This window comes from Xiphophorus maculatus, chromosome 15 (assembly GCF_002775205.1).
Source record: "Xiphophorus maculatus strain JP 163 A chromosome 15, X_maculatus-5.0-male, whole genome shotgun sequence".
NCBI classification, from domain to species: Eukaryota; Metazoa; Chordata; class Actinopteri; order Cyprinodontiformes; family Poeciliidae; genus Xiphophorus; species Xiphophorus maculatus.
In genome coordinates, this window is record NC_036457.1 from 3653157 (window position 1) to 3671650 (window position 18494).

The 18494-nt window shown below is 38.0% G+C and overlaps 2 protein-coding genes across 11 annotated transcripts in view; both read left to right on the top strand.

The window, feature by feature from the left end:
* The window catches only part of vta1 (vesicle trafficking 1), a 40334-nt gene extending 32353 nt beyond the window's left edge, over window positions 1-7981 (top strand). Inside the window, exon 8 of the mRNA XM_023347920.1 lies at window positions 4868-7981. Within this exon, the coding sequence (XP_023203688.1) occupies window positions 4868-5013 (146 nt within the window). The 3' untranslated portion in view covers window positions 5014-7981. The remainder of the gene's footprint in view (window positions 1-4867) is intronic.
* Window positions 7982-13434: 5453 nt separating this feature from the next.
* The window catches only part of adgrg6 (adhesion G protein-coupled receptor G6), a 69689-nt gene continuing 64629 nt past the window's right edge, over window positions 13435-18494 (top strand). For all 10 annotated transcript variants that reach the window (XR_002754022.1, XM_023347790.1, XM_023347792.1 and 7 more), the window contains exon 1: window positions 13435-13606. Coding sequence is in view for 9 of the 10 variants with exons in the window: in XM_023347790.1 (XP_023203558.1) it covers window positions 13605-13606 (2 nt within the window). In the remaining variant the exon portion in view is untranslated. The remainder of the gene's footprint in view (window positions 13607-18494) is intronic.

Consider the following 18494-nt stretch of genomic DNA (forward strand, 5'->3'; position numbering starts at 1 on the left):
ATCCAACATTTAGACAGACGCCAGCTGAGTTGCCACAGTAACCTGCATCCTGGTTTTATCATCCATCCCATTTATTCATTCTGCTGATTCATGATTCCCTGAAATCGTCGTCTCCTCCTGATCTCTGGTTTCTGGCCCATTGCTTTGCAGACTTTTTCTATTAACTTTTCCATTTTTTTCCTTCTCTGTCTCAAACGATTCCCATCCATGGGAATATACAGTCAGCACATTTTGTAGGCTAATCAGACGAGGGATTAGAGACTTATGGTTCAACGTGATTTCCCTCGTTAATGTTGTAAGACAGCAGAAGACCATATTTTCTGAGCGCTGTTTAACCAAGAGATATTATCTGTCGCTCTGCTTGTTCAGCATGCTCTGCTTTTTAGAAATCTCACCCAGAGACCTTCTTCTTAGTCTCTAAAGGCTCCCACTAATCTCACCTTTAAGTAGAAGAATAATTTGGTAATATTATTTCATTTAATGCATATTAACTCTGGGTGAGAAATTGTTCCCATCTGTGGATTTAGAGAAAGTGTTGAACTGCTTGCTGTGGTTTCTACACCCCACTATATACTGCTGAGCTCACTTTTTAAACCAGCAAACCTAAGCTCATAATCACTACACTTAAAGTTACTGAACCCCCTGAACTTCTTGCTTTCTTTCTACCTAAGAGAAACTCAAACAGGAAACGATGCTTCAGTCATTTAGGTCTCGATTTTCAGGTTTAAATGGAAACTAAAACCATTTTTAACCATAGAGGACAAAATGTCATTTCATCAAACCCCCCAACATGTAAACCATCACTGGGTGCACCTCTCTGTTTCCATTTAAAGTTTATTTAATTTAAATAAAGTGAGGCACACTATGGGAACCTAAATCATGGGTTGGAGACATTAAACACCCCACAAGGCGAGTGCAGACATGATGAAGACGTCTTGTCCTGTATCCTTCTCGTCAATATGCCAGTTTTCAGCTCTAAACTTCTCTACTCAGACTTTTAACGTTTAATGTTTGTGCCTCAGTGAGGCTTTGCTCTTGTCCACTTTCCAAGCGCACACCCACAGCCCTTCTGTCCGCTTTCATACCAGCGTATGCACAAACCGTCACGTCCAACTTTCTGTCTGGTTACAAAAATCAGAGCCTTTCTCTTTCAAACAATACAGACGATGATTATCAGAGGCAGTGATGAGTGGCAACCTGAAGCTCGTTCTTTCCCAGAGCTTGCAGAATATTCTCTGACATCCGTTTACACAGTACTTTCTCATGCCTTACAGTTTACTTTTCCAGAATTTACAGACTTTCCAGGAAATCACTTCACTTTTTTTTATCTTACAGGACACCATTACAGGAATTACCTTGGTACTTTCTCACATTTTAGCTTATTTTATTAGATCACACAGGTGGTGCTTGATGGTTCTTTCCTACAGCAGATTCCAACTGTTTTTTTTTTCTTTTTTAGGAATATATTTAAATATTCTAATGAAAATACAACGTTAGAAGCCAAAATACCTGAGCGCAATGTTACTTACCATGGTACTTAACAAGGCAGCCAATCCAGGAGTGCCATTCAATTTCCTTAGAGCTGATTGGCTGAACCACAGATGAGAAGGATGGTGGATTTTGGCTTTTGTGGTACCAAAATGGTTTCCACCATTTTTCCAACATATTTACACATATATTAAGGTATATTTGGTGTTTTTGAATCTTTTGAATACTCATTTTTGGACAGTCATTTTTGCTTCCAAAATTTTATCTGAGCGGAACAATGTGAAAATATTTGAGCTATCAAATTTGTGGTGATAGTTTTGAAGTAATCCATCAGAAATAACAAATCCTGCTGGGTGACATTTGTAAAGCAGTAAAACATGAGGACGAGTGAGCTGAAAAATGTTCAGTGTGGTCTGTAAAGAAGCTGGACCCGAGCACTCAGCCTTGTGGTACCTCTTCGAAGAGACATGGATTGTTTCAGATCTGGACTACTTCCATTAAATAAAACTATTTACTCAAGATAAATGTTTAGAGAGAACTGCAGACTAAATAACGTTTTAACCAAATGTTTCTGTAAAATTAAGATGCTTTGGGTAAAGTAAAGGGAGAAAATCATAACACAAGCATGAAATACAGGTTCATTGAGGATTTTTTGTTAAACGCAACACATTGGATATTTTTTTTTTTTTTAAACATGACAAATATTAATAGAAATCACATTTTCTTTTCTGAATCAATGAAAGGATTACAAAGTAACACATTACTCTGTGTAAGGCAACTTAAACTGGGAGTTTTTCTCAGACTCAGCACTTCTCCAACAGAACTTTCTCCCTCCGATTTGTAAAGCGCCAGGCTGGCTTATTAAACGTTATTCCTCACGACGCATTAATATGTTTTCATTTTGCGCCGTCACTCATTTTATGGCTTGGAGACGTGCAGCTGTGCAGATGGTTCTGTTCGATATGCGGAGTGAGAGCCGTCCCACGCGGCGTCTCGTGTTCTGTTTGCACGGCACCGCGCCGAGGGGCGAGAGAGGCGCTGCAGCATGGCTCCAGTTAGCAGTTTCCTCTGGGGAGGCAAAGACAGATTGAGGAAGGGACCCGAGAAATGTACTGAAGGAATTAAGGTTTTGTAAAACATTTCTTGTGTGCTGTTGAAATCCCCAGGAGACGTCTGAATAAATCTGATAAAATGTGCAGCACATATTTCATCCATAGTTTTAATTTCCTGGGTTTTTTCTTTTGTTTTTAATACTTGGCTGGAATATATTTTCTGAACCCAAACTTCACACTTTGAGAAATCGGTAGACAGAAAACATGACAAGGTTGACGAGGATATTAGATTAGTCCTAATGCCGGATTTTTACATTTGCCATTAAACATAAGTTACTTAGTACTCAGGCTTTACCAGGTATTTAGTTGTTGCTAAAGTGTCATAAAAAGTGGATCAGGAGACGGTTTGTTATGGCTGAGAATGTCCTGATCATTAAACAAACAGATTTTAGGGCCTGGAGGCCATTTCACTAAGCAATTAAATTAACTTCCGTCTCACGTTTTATAGATGAGTCCATAATGATTTTTATGAAGATTTCTATATCAAATATGACTAATAAAAATATAAACATGCTGTTTTTACACCCCCTGCTCATGCAGCACCGTTCCCTACACAATGTGTTATTTACTCACACACTATAAATCAAAGTTGGGGTGCAGTTGGTTATCTAAATAATCTATAACTCATTTTATTATCCAAGAGTTTTCTCAGTGCATTTCAGTTACTACTGCAAGATTTAGACAAAACTTTACTGCCTAGTTTTCCAACTTTTTTCTGGATTCCTGCATTGAGAAGGAGGGCGTTCGTGTTGGATGGCGTTCTGCTCTCCTTCAGGCTGAGCCGTAAACCTCGAGAGGAAACTAAAGGGTAGAGAGCAAGGAGCTAAATAAGATAAAGACACACAACATATACAAAAAGTAAGACTCTTTAGAGTCTTAAGACTTACTTAAGAGTATGTCTTACTTTTACTCTTAAGAGTAAGACTTAAAAGTCTTAATCTTCAGCATCAAATTCAGCAAAGGCCTATTAGCGAGTCATTCGGTATCTTATAACAGGGATGCATCTAAAGGCTGCAGCTCTTGAGGACTAGAGTTGGAGACGCCTGGTGTAAAATAAAACGGAACGTTCAGAGTCTGAATTTGCTCCATCCTGACTTTGTTATAAAATAATTCAGGTCTCTCCGCTTAGACAGCTTGCTGTGGAGGAAAGATAAGCACGGTAATGTTGCAGCTGGTTACAGTATTTACTGAAACCGCCTACAAAACTGTTTGATCTCTCACACTTTCTGTGTTCCTCTTATCAAGCGATTCAGAGACTTTTATCACTAAAGGATTCATAAGAGGGAGTTGGGTAGATTTACAAGTACAATGTCCGGTACAAGGACTAATGGGGAGTGAAAAGACCTTGGCATCTCTCCAGGTTGGTTTTGTTTTTTCTCCTCCAACCATCTTGTGAATAGATTCAGGTTTAAAGGTCTCATTTTTCCACTACATTTCCGCTTCTCCTTTTGCATCCAATTTAAGATTCCCGATCTGCTGTACTTTCTCTTGGAGTTCACTGGGATAGTTCAAGCAATGAGGTCTCATTGCTTTCTGGACACATCTTAAAGGGAGAAGACCCAAAGACAGATCCAGAACTCTCTACTAGGACGATTTACCTTCTTCTGACTTGGGAACATCTTGGAGGCCATCAGGACTAACTGGATGGTTGCCTGGGGGGGACAGATTACCAGACTAACCATGAAGACATAATCATATCTATGCAGAAAATGGGTGAATTTATCCTTAACTAGGCAACTTAAAGTGAGGGTGCATTCACACCAGCACTGTTTGCTTTAATTGAACTCTAGTTTGTTGCCTAAAAAGTTCCGTTTATTTAGGAAACTGAACTTTGGTTTGCAATCAAACTGATTCGCCTACAAACTTAGATCCCTGTTCGGTTGAAGTGAACTCTGGTTTGGTTCAAATGAATATGTCCAAGCTGATTTAACATGGCTGATGTCTCTTCCTTCAAATTAACTGAATGAATTAGTTGACCATTTGCCTTTAAAATCAGTTAAATATCTGCCTTTTCTTAATGTGTTTTGTTGATTCTTGGCTGTTAGCTAAAAGTTCCCAACAGCACTTAGATTTGTCTCCTTCTCTCTCTCTGCCATGAATTGACTGTAAAGTGATCCTGGTCTACTTTGTATTTCTGTCTGCAGCCTTTGTTAAGTCTGTAATCAGGACTGATTGCTCCTCTTTTCGCCTCTAATTGGCTCACATTAACGTCTGATCTCCCTGATTTCTACCTCCTCCTCTGATCCTTCCTTCCCTCCCTTCCTCAGGTGGCGTTCAGCTCTCCCCCGAAGACTTCACCAAGGCGCAGAAGTACTGCAAGTACGCCGGCAGCGCTCTGCAGTACGAGGACGTCAGCACAGCCATCCAGAACCTCCAGAAAGCCCTGAAACTCCTCACCACCGGCAAAGAATGAACTCTTTGTCTGTCTCCAGTCTGACTCCTCCTTCCTCCTCTCCTTTTCTTCCATCTCAACCCCCCACCACTTTTTCTCCCCTCTATCTGTCTCCAATCTGGCCCAAAGTGAGCCAATGGCCACTCTCGAGCGTCAGACGAGGACACGATGGGAATCAGACGGAACAATGGTGGCCTGTGTCCACCGCCGCTCCAATCGACGGGATAACTGACCAACCGACTGCAGGACATGTGGACTCAAAGCCTCGCTAGTGACTCCCTCCAGCTGGTAACGAGCTCATCCTCCTCGCTGTGGTTCATATCGCTCTGACTGCAGGTTCAAAATAAAGAAGATAGAAAACAACATCTGTAGGTCCAAAACTCCAACCTGAGTTTGTGTCATTTTATCAACTCAAGCTTTTTGTCAACAGAAGCTTTTTGTCAGTCAATCTCCCCAGAAATGCAGGAGTGAACTCACTGATGGCTTCCACTGCCAGGAGGACTTTGTGTTTTTAGAGCTTAGGTTTGATCAACAAAGCTTTATTACAAATGTAAAACTACAGATATCAGTTTGGATAAATAAATCGTGTAATTCCTGCAATAAATCGTTACACAGCTGGATCATTTGATCCAAACTCAAATTAGTCAATATCAACATTAACAAAACCCGTATTTTGGCTGAAGTTACTTATCTGAATTTAATCAAATGACTTTCAACACTTAATGATAATTGTGACTTAAAGTTAGTTTTAAATTCCTGTTTATTTTCACAGTATTTCAGAGTTTAACAGGTGATGGGATTTGATTGTAAAACCTTAGGATAATCCTTTTACTGCTGGAAAACGTTATCTGGAAGGTTTGTGCTGATGCACATTAAATTAATTTAAACACATTTTTCTCTTAGTGCTGTTAATTTTATGCTAGTTTCCTTTTTGGGAACCTTTACCAAGCTGACTACTGGCGCCTGTATTTGCTTGATTTCTCAGTATGAAAGCTGAGACTCGGTGCTTATAGTTGCAAATTAATGGACTGTGACAACAAAACCAAACTTCTTAAGCTCAACATAGATGCACCAACTGTGCAGCCAATGTTTCTCAGGTTTTAAGAAATCTTTCCACTCTTATTTGACTGTTCAATGCTGAACTGAAACCTTTGAACACCTGATAATGGCCTCAATGTTGAATGTTAGCTCACAGGTATTAAGAGTTTGGTTTTTTGTTTGATTTTTACAACAGTATGTTGATTTAACATACTGACTCGAGCCATTAGCATGCTACTGTAACATTAGTCCTTACCTGCTAATAAACATCTTGATAGATCTTATCTGATATTTACAATCTGTTGATATAAAAATGAAAACATCCTCAGCTTTGCTCTAAATGTCTCATTCATCACTAGAAATTTGTACAATAAAGTTCAGAGGTTGTTTGAATTATTTGGTAAACTAATCATTTCCCATTAGCATGCTAAAATTAGCTGTAGAAAGCTGTTGCTAGTTACAGACATGCCAACGTGATTTTTAGCAATTTTATACTACAGTGGGAAATTCTAACTATGATATTTATCCACAGTTTTGTTTGTAATATTCACTCATTTATTGCAAAGTGCACTAGAAATTAATAATTTGACCCAGTACCAGTGAAGTGCAGAGATTGATGGAATGAAGTTTCCTACTTCGAACATTAGCATGCTTAAATGAGCTTTAAATGAGCTTTAAATTAACTTTGTCGTTCAAACTTTACTTTTACACACTAATGCTAACTCATTAATGGACATCTCAGCTAACCTTGCTTTAAAATCTAACATATAAATAAAGAAAACCCACAGCTGTATTTTAATGACTAATAAATACACAACACATTAAAAATATATGATTTGACATCATTTCCACTAAGAAGATAATGCTAACACCAGCATGCTAAACTAGCTTCACAGTAGCATGCTAACCATGCCATCATGCTTATTAACATTTTCCCAACTTTATCCTTTGAACTTAAAGGAAAAATAGAACAACTGTTCTTATTGTCTACTAAGTTTCCATAAAGTGTATTAAAAGTGTAATTTAATCCTCCACTGTTCCTACAGGAAGTCGTACAGAGCAAAAGTTAATTAGAGGCACTAAGCTGGTCAGATTTGACCAAACGCACTACAACCAGTTAACTGTAATTTTAATGTTACATTTAACAAGGCCCAACCAGCTAATCCATGCTAACATTAGCATGTTAGCTTTGTTATAGTGATGCTAAGTTGCTAAAAAACCAAGCTATCGCCACCTGTTGTGTTCTAGGTGGCATATAGATAATATAATAAGTGAATTAACAGCATTATTTTCTTCACTGTGAATAAAAAGCCAGCGTTCTACTCACTGTTCATTACACTCTACAACCTGAGATCCAGACTTTGAAACCTTTAACCTGTGATGAGCACCACTTCTTCATCTGTTAAAGGTTTAGATGCTTCCTGGATTGAAACAGGAGCCAAATGCTTTATGTTACCATGACTCAACACCTACAAGTGGGTGGAAACTGATTTTTACTATTCCTTGACCGAGCTTTTGGCTGCAGATTAAACCTTTTGTTAATTTCTTTCCTTGGACACCTGAGATGAATTCATTAAGTGGAACTGAACTCATCAGACTGAGACTGAACCAACGACAAACAGCTGCTTTCTGTCCAGCTAAACGCTAGAATGGATTCAGTCTCATTGTTTATCCTGTTTGGACCGTCGACATGCGTCTCACAGATTCATATGGAAGAAACCGTAGAAAACGACGCAGCCAGAGGATTGCAGAGTGAGGGGGAACCAGCTAAACCTTTTTGTTTCTGATGTTCACTGTCAGCTGATGGAGACGGGGCGCTGTAGTCTGAGCTTTAAATCTTTTTTCTGCATTTTGATTTTAATCTAATCTTTATCAGCTGATTTAGTAACTCAAGGTTTTCACAAAGTTTGCAAGAATCATCACTGCAGTTTGAATAAAATATCTGAAATGATTAATTGTGTGAATATTTGTCACATCCAAAGAATCTGGACATTTAAAAGTTTTGTTTTTATTATTTCTGCAACATATAATCTGCATTCAGTCAGTTTAACTTGACTTGATTTTCTGAATGTTGGTCTTATAAAGGCTGTTGAACGAGGAAAAACTTTAAACTGTTCAAATGTTACTGACAAGAGTTTAATTTATCTTTGCCTATTATGTAAATTGCCTTTTTCTGAGACGACTCACAAAGTTGAAGCATGGCTGAAATAATTTTTAATAATCAGTTGGTATCAGTGAAAAAGGCTCAACCTGCCTGTTTCTGATGAGCCGTTTGTGTCGCACTAGACAAACATTCACCTTGTGGAGAAACTGATTGTGAAATCGACTGAATGATCAGTCAGAGCTGGATTTGTGAAAAGGAAATTACAATCATCAGTTCAAAGAATGTTCTGATTCAGACGTCATTCGGTCCAGATGGCGACCCGCAGTGAGGATGAGGATGAGGATGAGGTTACGTTTCCATGCCTACAGTTGGATCAAGAACCAACAAATCCAGCTTTTAAAGACTACAGTCAAGCAGCAGGATGTTTCAGTGTTTCACTAATGTTCACAAGATAATATTTTAATTTAAAATGTACTCATGTAGGTTATAGTACCAAGGGTCCAGTTCTATACCAACATGGTATTTTGCAAAAGCTAAAGTGCTAAATTGAACCATATTGATCTAAATGTTTTGCACCTACCTGTATAGTTCACTCTTCAGGAAGGGATTCTTTGAAACAGACTTTCCAGGTTTATATTTATTGATATGGATGCAAACATCTGACTATTGAATATTGGTTAATCAGGTTGAAATTTGTTCCATTTGATTAGTAATGTTGTTTTTTAGGCAAACCTGACAGCGATGTTGTATTTGAGAATCTTGAGAAGTTTTCCATTGCAGAAAGTTTGTAATGTTTGAACCAGAAGTTTCTACAAAGTGCTGGAAAAGTTGAAGACCTGCATAAATATCAGGCAGCTGCAAAAAGCTGCCCATGTAGCCGGATCCTGCTTCACCTCCAGGTGAAATCTGTGACCTCTGACCCTCATCTCATAAACATCTACAGGCTGAAGGTCACAGCTTTAAGATGCCAGTAGAATCATAAAAGCTGCAGAACGATGAGACCCAGATGTTCCTCCAGCATTCAGCCTCCTCTCCACGATCCGGTCTATGAACACCAGAAACAGATCTGAGATCAGGTAAACCTGTCCTTTCTTAAACTTCATTAAACTACAAGCACATATAAAATAAACTCAAAGCCTCAGTTTACCTAACTGAGAGATTTGTTTAAAATTGGTGTTATTGATCAGAGTTTTTCTCTCTTTAAGTTCATGAGCAAGGAATGCATATTAACCTCGTAATGTAATTCATGTATTTAAAGAGGCGGCATGTGGTTTCAGTTTGAAGGAATCGGCCCCCGGTGGTCAGGGAGTCGAAAGGAAACCACAAATCTGCAGCTATGACCTCTTGTTCTGACCTTTCAGTGGTCAGATCTGAATCAGTGTCCAGGTTTCAGAAACAGGTCTGAGCCTTTTATACACCACTCACAAAAACTTAGGAATAATTGGCTTTCGGCTGAATTTTATGGAAATAGTAAAAAGTTCATACTGCAATATTATGTTATGAAACAGGCATTTAAGTGGAAGCAGCAGTGCTGATGTCGTCATCTCAACCAAACGGGTATGCTACAACAAAAACAGTCAGTTTCTCAGTAACGTGTCGTCTGATCTTGAATATCATTTATATTTGACAGTAAATAAAGTCTCCTGCTGCTCCCAGGCAGAACTGGGACGTTTTCACTCCAGAACTGTTTGGTTCGCTCTAATCAAACTCTAGTTCTTTTGTCTAGAAAGTCTGGTGTGTTTGAACTGCAAGAAGAGCAAACTAGTCTTATAAACCTCAGTCTCGGTTCGGTTGAAGTGAATTCTGGTGCGGTTAGAATATGTGAACACCAAGCAGACCGGAGGGCGCTCCAAAAGCCGAAACCGGACTACAGCGCACGGCATTCTGGGTAAATAAAAGGAAAACAAATGTGAGGAACGTTTGTTGCCTCATCATGATGAGGTCCTGTTGATCAGCTGTAAAATAAATAAATAAAAACGATGTTCAAACACTAATTCTGATTAAACCAGGACATTTAACGGTTGATTTATGCATCAAACTCCAGTTTTGAATTTTGTTCTTAAGCTTCTCGTTGAGAACAGCGAGTTGGTACAGAAACATTGAAAAGGCAGACAAGATTTTAGACAAAAGCTCTCATTACGTGCACCGAAAAAAAAAAGTAGCGTTTTTGGTGCAGCCTGAAATTCTCTGGTTTCCTTCAGTCTAAAAACAAGAATATAAGATTAGATTAGAGCTGCGTTCTCCTTGCTCAGGTGGAATAAAATAGTTTTACTTTCCATTTTCTGTAAGTTGTGTTCCCTGATGAAGTTCATCCACTCTGCTCACCCGAAGCGTTTTCTCTCCATCTGTTTGTTTTTAGAGTCACTTCTCACCTTGTTTTCCTCCTAATTGAAGGGAAACTCTGCAGCCTGAAGCAGAAAACGACACCTTCTGTTCTGCTCACGTATGAAACCTCCAGGAGACCAAAGTAAGCAGAGTTACAGGAAATGGGATGATGTCATGTTCAGATCATTAAAGGTCGCTGGTCCGCTCAGGCTGTGGGAGATGTCATGGAAAATGTAGTACGTGTGACCTCAAAGTTTCAGACGAAGACTTTGAAACGCTTGCAGTACAACTGACCCTCTGATTTGAAACAAATCCCCAAAGTTAATCAATAGCAGCATAGCAACCATACACACAAATATTTCTATTTTTGCATCAGCTTCCCCCTTTACAGCATTTCTACTTCAGGATTAGGATTTCCAAAACCTCAGCACCAGTCTTAGTTACTCTTCTATCCTTTCATCCGTCATCTTTTCTTTTCCAAGGTTGAGCTCACTGCTTACCTCGGTCCAGTTAAAGATGTCACAAATATGTTTGTTTTAAGGCTACATATTTCCAAAAGTCTTCAGTTCAAACCTTGGTCTTTAAATTTAAATGTTCAAAATGAATTGTGGCTTCACTATATATAATTATTTATTGTTTTAGCTTCACATATTTTGGTGTTGCTATGAAAATTGACAATACATTTTGCTGCAAACTAATCTGAACTATTTGGAAATAATGAATTTGTCCTCATTCCCCAAATCCTCTTGAATAAACCTGGTTTCTTAATTTTCATAATTTCATGCATTTCTATTGACCATGTAATTGGGAAATTTGGCATTTTGAAAATAAATTCTCTTAATGGAAATGTAGAAAAAACTCTGGTTTGTTGATAAAAGTTTTGGCCAAAATAAGTTTATTTCTCAAAACTGCAATAGAAAGACTTTTTACATCACAAGAGTCACATGATCACAACCGGATGTTGCTACTGGCACAAACCACGAAGAAGAAGAAACAGGAAGTGGTAGAGGATCGTGGCCTTGCATAATTTTTAATAACTTATCACTTGAACAAATGTATTCATGGGATTTTAATTGTGTTTCTTATTTAATGGAAACAATGAATTTGTGAAATTGTGTTATTTTCTTCAACATTAGCGGAATATTAAAGTTTTGGACAATGGAGCCGCAGCTTGTGACATCATTGTTTCTTTTTTGTGGCTCTTTTCTTATTTATGCATTTTTACTTGTATATTTTAGTGAGTTTGTCCATTTAAAGTATTTTTACTGGATGGTTGGATTATTTTTGGTAATAATCTTCTGTACATTGGAGAGAAGTTTATTGTGTTTGTTCCATATTTGAATGTGTAACGTTTTGCTGTATGGAAAACAGCAGTGCTGGATTTCCTCTGTTGGTATTTTAATACCTAAACTTTATCAGGCAGGAAATAATTTGGCTACTATTTTCAGTTGGTGCCTCGACTTGATAATTGGTAGGTTTTATTAAGTTTTGGACATATTTCATTTGAAACGAGGACCATCCAGTTCAGTTTGGATGGTTCTCTTTGCGTTTAATCTTCATCTGTTTCCTGGTCAGAGTTTTAATCCCAGCTGCTCTCTGTCTCCGTGACGTCGGCCGTGTCTTCCCCTCCACATGGTGGTTCTGCTGCAGCTGACAGTTTCTCTGAGGCTCCTTTCACAACCATGCAAATCTGTGCAGCATCCTGAAGCTCTTATCAGGAGGAAGCTCCGACGTTCAGAGGCAAATGAGACGCATGAGAGCAGCTCACCTCAGGCTGCACATCCATCTGCTCTGAGACGGAGGCGTGACATCGCTTTGTGACTGGATGAGGCTGAACAAATGAGTTTATGATCCAAACCTGCAGATTCTGATCAGACCGAGGCAGAAACCTGCTCTATGATCAGAGTTACCAGGATGTGTCGAAATGAGAGAAATGAACCTCTTTAGGTTTTAAAAGATGCTTTTATTTTATGTCCTTTGCTCCTTGAGGGTAAGAACTGTGTGAATATAAATATTATCATTAGTTCTAACTGTTCATCACCAACTGCAGCATCTGTTCATCTAAAATGTTAAGAAACTTCAAACATGAATGTTTAAGGAAATAAATGAGTTTTTCACTTCCTAGAATATTTATATGTGCAGAATTATTATGCTACAAAATAAAAAACACATTTTCCATCCCACTCTTTTATTTTGAACTATTTAAGTGAGAATTATAAACAACTTAAAACTTCCCAATAGACATTTCCGACATAAAAATTAAAGAAATAAAACCAGTGACCAATTACAGAACGCCTCATTTAAATAACATGGAGTCATTTAAGTTTCTTCATTCCTTCACAATAAACTGTATGTAGCAGCAAAATGTATTTTTAAAGAACCATCAATTTCTATTTTCAAGATTTGAAATAAAGATAATCATGGATGGATCTTTTTTTTCTGTGGGATGGAAAATGACAATAAAATCAGATGTAAAACCATAACTGGTGCTTTTACTTCTGTGTCATTATTTCTGGAAATTCAATGCAAATATTGCAGTAATAAAAAGAAAAATATTAAAAGCTTATAACTACATTTAAAACCTTTAGCTGATTTTTTATCTTTTTACATCTTAGCCAAAATTATTGTCACTTTAATGAATTCTATTTTAATATGTTTTATTTTTAGAATTTGTTTGCAAGATGAGATCACCTGATGAGATGTTTTCATATTAAAATAATAGTTTAATTAAAATAAAAGTCAGACACGTAAAAATATCGGATGAAAAGCAACAAAATATAACATCCAGTAAATTCAGACATATGAAGAAAGAAAGTCATTTTTAAAAAATCATTAATTCAGACGATACAACTTTCCCCTGTAACCCCGCCCCCGCCTGTGAATCCGGGTCAAAGAAGCGAACGCACCCCGCCATAGAGCCGCACCAACACCTTCCTCCTCCTCCTCCTCCTCCTCTCTCCGCCCTCTCTCCGCTCCTCAAACTTTGGAGACTTTTTGCGCCTCAGCTGAGACGCGTTTGGGATTTAGCAGGTTTGGAGTCTTTGTGAACTTCTTCATTAAGAAAAAGAAAAGTCCGTTTTTCCTGAGAGTTTGCAGAGAGTCAGAATGATCCTGCGGGGGGATCAGCCGCCGCTGCACTGAGAACATGTGAGTCTTTTAAACTTTATTTCCAGTCTTTGCGGACCTGGAGATGCTGCTGCGGCTCCTGCTCGTCTGCCGCTCGGAGGTCTAAGTTTGAGTTTAGTTTGAAGGGCTGCTGGGAGTTTCAGCTCCTTAATTGAATGCAAACGTCCAGCTGCTGCAGCCGCTCCTCAAACGTGATGCTGGATCTGGCGCAGAGGAGAAAATCTTTTCTCTTCAGCTCTGCGGTGGGAAATGTTTTCCATGGATCTGCTGACATCTGCGCAGGTTTTCAGTTTGACATGAGAATCAGGAGAGATCGAGTTAAAACAGCTGCTGGGGGAAAAGTTACGGAAAAAAGTCATTGGTCAGTTTTTATGGTCAATTAATTCCATTTTTTATAAAACGTTTTTGATGCAAATTGCATACAGTTTCACCAATTTTCATATATTATTACTATTACCAGTGACCTGCAGTTTTTATTTCCTGTTAAATCCTGTTAAAATTCAGTTTTATTTCTCTCTCTGTACTTTAATCTGGGATGGAAATAAACCTTTTAATGTTTTTTAAACGACTAAAACAGAAAACCAATCAGGATCAGTTCTGTGGTTTTCCTCCCTCTGTCTTTGAAAAGGAACAATTATGTCTAAGTGAACTCAGAGGTTTTGAAACTATTGATTTATTTATTTTAGTCAGTTATTGTAAAGTAAATAGAAATAAATTCCATCTGAAACTTGTTTCATTTTTTATTTCAGACTTAAATTTGTTTCGTTTGTCAACAACTTGTAGAAATGACCTCCAGTGATGTAAAGAACAGTTTAATTCTGATTATGTTGTAAGTAAATAAAAAATATTAAAAGGTAGACTTGTTTTGAAATGTAAACAAACAAGATCAACATTCCATCAGTTTCCAGATATTAGAAAAATTCACATTTTCCCACAACTCTGAATGTTTTATGAAGCTTTTCTCATGTTTCTCATTTTAACTTGAATTATTCAACTATCAAATTTATGAAAAATTATTTATCTAAAGAAAAGACCTGGGTCGACAGAAATGCACCGTACTGAACGTTTCATTTTGTCTCATTAAAATCTCGATGTTGTATTTTTATTGGCATCAGAGGAAAACAGAGAAAATAATAAAAGATTCATCATGATTTCAATAAAGGAAAATGTTTGTAATACATAACAGAAGCAGCTGATTGATTGTCAGGACGGAGCTCCATTCATCTCCTGACTGTCTTCCCCACAGCATGATGCTGCCGCCACCATGTTTCCCTATAGGGACGGTTTGTTAAGGTTGTTAGTTTTCTGCCACATGTAGCATTTAGTCACTTCTTCAAAATGCCGTTTGTTCTCTCTGAGACCAGAGATTAGAATAGAAACTTCTGCTGATTAGTTTACGTCTAAAGGAGCTTTTTGGATTTTATTTAGAGGTAGAAGAAAAGTGAACGCCATGCATTGTCTTCTTTGCTCCACTTTGTGTTAGTCTTTTATTTAAAGTCCCGATAAAGAACTTTTCTGGTTGTAGCGTGACAAAATGGAAAATGGCTCTGAGGGACGTTCATGCTTTTTCAAGGCGATGTCATCAGCTGAAACAAAATGTTCAGCAATTCCCTTCAATACTGAAACAAAAAAACACTTTCTGTCTTCCCATGTTTTGAAATCTAAAAATAAAGTGTCACTTTTGTCTGAGTTTTATTGTTTATCCAAAAACATTTTGGGTTCTGCTCGGCTGAAAATCAGTTTCTGGAAATTTAAAACCCAAGAACCGTCTCCAGTTCTGTTGTTTATACATGAAACTCAGGTGACTGATCTGATCTCAACTCATAAACTCTCAGAAGGTCCTGAGACTTTCTGAGAAAAAGAAAGTTTTCTTTTTCTTTCCATGGCGGTCAGATGGCAGATGATGGTGGACGGCTTTGAGACGAAGCAGAAAACCTTTTCTAGGTTAAAATTTACTGTCAGTTTTATTTGTCTAAAATGATGTGAAGCAGCTTTAAATGTTGAGTTCTGCTCGTTTTAAGCAGGTTTTGCTGGTGACTTGTCGTCACGCCTAAAGGAAGTTAAAAATTTCTCTAAAAGTGAATTTTTTTTGTTTGTCTGTTTAAGGGAGAGATGACAACAAACTTTTTCACAACGTTTTTTGAGGTGAACATGATCTTAAGAAGTTGTACATTCAGCCCCAAATCTAATTTTTTAGTAGATTGTATTTCATCCTGATGTTGTGGACAGCGATGGGAACCAGCTGAATAAGAAGTTATTGCTTTAATCCTAAAGCTCAAATCATAAACATTAGTTCTGCTAAACCAACACAGGATTTAGTGGAAGCAATTCAAACTGGATTTTCCCCAGAAAGGTTTTAACTCTCAAGCTCCAGTTTAACTTTGACATATTTTACATGTTCTGTAATTCTCTTCAATATTGCTTTTGTGATTATATTTTGTTCTCCACTGTTTTATTTTGTTTCTGGTTTGGATTAAAGGCATTGTGGGAGAAAATAGAGAAAACTGGAACCAAATCGTTTTCACCCACTTCAAAATAAGAGCATGAATTTGAAAGTTTCACTGCTAGAGGAATTCTTAAATCAATAACCAAAACTTAAATGTAATCAACTAAAGGTAATTTAGGGGAATCTAAGTGCACTAAAGGTTTTCAAAGTTAGCAAAAGCGATAAAGTACGTAACGAAAAATGAGTTTAGCTGAAGTGAGTCCAACATTAGTTTGGGAATCCAAACATCTCAGTTTTTCATCCAGAATCAATCTGGTCATTTATTCTGGTTCAGCTGCAGATTTAAGTCCAACTTGAAGTTGTTGAGCTTTTGTCTCCTTCAAAATATGAAACCTTTACCAGATCATGTCAACTTGAGCCTTTGTGGTTCCTCAGTTTTACAACCTCAAACTATTTCCTTTTGCCTTTGGAGAAATGTCTGGCTCTTCTTAAGCTGTTTTGAAATTCTTCTAGAAGGACTTTCCCAACTTTCTGCTGAAGATCAAGATAAGTGATTTTGTATTTAGTGTAAAACGTGACTGCAGGGATGTTGGAAGAGTCGAGGTTCTCCGGAGAACCGCTCCACTTTATTTAGACTTTATCAAAGAAGGTGTTGTTTAAGGAGGAGCCGCTGCTGCCATGTTACCTGTGGAGGTGATTCGGCCTGAGGTCTCCTCACGCTGGCTGCTGTTAACGAGGCGAGGCGGTGTTAAATAACAACCTGTTGACAGGAGGGGGGGCGGGGGTCAGCAGGTCCAGCTGGAAACGCAGCTGATCCGTTACTGGAAGATGGAGCTGGAATGTGATTTAATTAAACTGCAGGGGGAAAGTCTGATCTCTCTCCACCTGCAGCTTCACTTTCATCCTGCTGACATTCAGAGCAGAAGAAGAAGAAGTTTCAGGTGGAAGTCAGGTAAAACGCCTGCAGCTCAAATAAAGGCGGCTCCATCCTGACTGCTGGTTTAGATGTTAGTGGTTTAAATGAAGCTTCAGCACCGAGAAAAAACCAGTTTTATGGTTTTAAACCGGCTGTATGTTGGAGCCTCTTTGATTGTTTTCCTTTCAACAGGATTTAGATTTTCTTAAGTTTTGTATTTTTTGCTCTGATTGCATCTTTTCTGTCGAGTATTTTTTAGTTTTCTGTTTCCGGATGCTTGAACATGGTTCGATAAATATAACGCATGCTCGGTATCTGGCTTGGTCACTCTGAATATTAAACTAACGAATGAATGAATGAATTGATTGTTGATTGATTAGCGGATTGATCAAACGATTCCTGGATCATTGAATGACTGGATCCTTTTAAAAAATCCTCTGGTATCTTTAGAGACATTATTACCTCCACTGAAACATTGACTAGTATGAAAGTAAGTAAATATTTCTACTTATTTTTAGCCATTTTTATTGTATTATGTGTAATTGGATGTTTTCCAGCTTAACATGGCCAAACTCTCGTAATGTTTTATCAATTAATATAAACACCTCACAGACATCTGAAATAGATTTTTAAAGTACCAAATTGGTGAATTAATTATTTTAACAGTAGGTTCACCATGTGCTCATTTAATGCTAAAATTAGCAGAAATTTGTCCACCCTGCATTTATGAGGCTATTTTATGACATGACGTGTCCACCCTGTTGTTTTCATGTGTTATGAATATCATTTATTTTCACCAGTTAAGCCTATGTGTTCTTCAGTTACCAACAAACAAGGCTCAAGTACAGTTGCTTGAAAGTTGGACATTTGTCTTTGTCGTTAGATTTTATTTGGAAAGTCCAGTTCCTACAGATTTAATGCAGAAACAGAGTTTGCCATAATGTCATTTATATCCAAATACTTTTCCCATTACATAACCTCCATCACATAAAGGCCCAAACTGTTTCCTAAAAATGCTTATTTTCTCATCACTATGTAAGATTATCACATATTCTGCTTTGAATGTGTCTTTGAATGGGTTTGCATGTTGTTGTGTTTCATGCAGTTTGTGTGGGACTTTAACCAACAAGCATTCCAGTTGCATAACATCTGTGTGATGTAATGAACATGCAGCTCAGCTGTTTGGAGATGGAGGAGTCTGAAAGTGACCTTTACGGTGATGCTGACTGACTGGATGGATGGATGGACTGATAACAGATGGATGGATGCATCTTGCCGGTCAGTACTTTGCTCTGCCCAGCTCCTCGCTCCGGTTTTGCTGACACCATTGGAAACATCTCAGGTCCAGTCGATTTGCTCCATCAGGCCGTTTTTGTTTGACACAAAGTTTCTGCTGTTCGGTGCTGATTTCTGCTCCAGTGACACTGTCAACACATCTCTTCATTTGGACTCAATTTGTTGTGTTTTTCTGTCAAGCAGCCAGATCTAGTTCTGATCTCCTGAAAGTCGAATTGATCTGCAGTTTTCCAGAGTTTCTGAATCTGGAC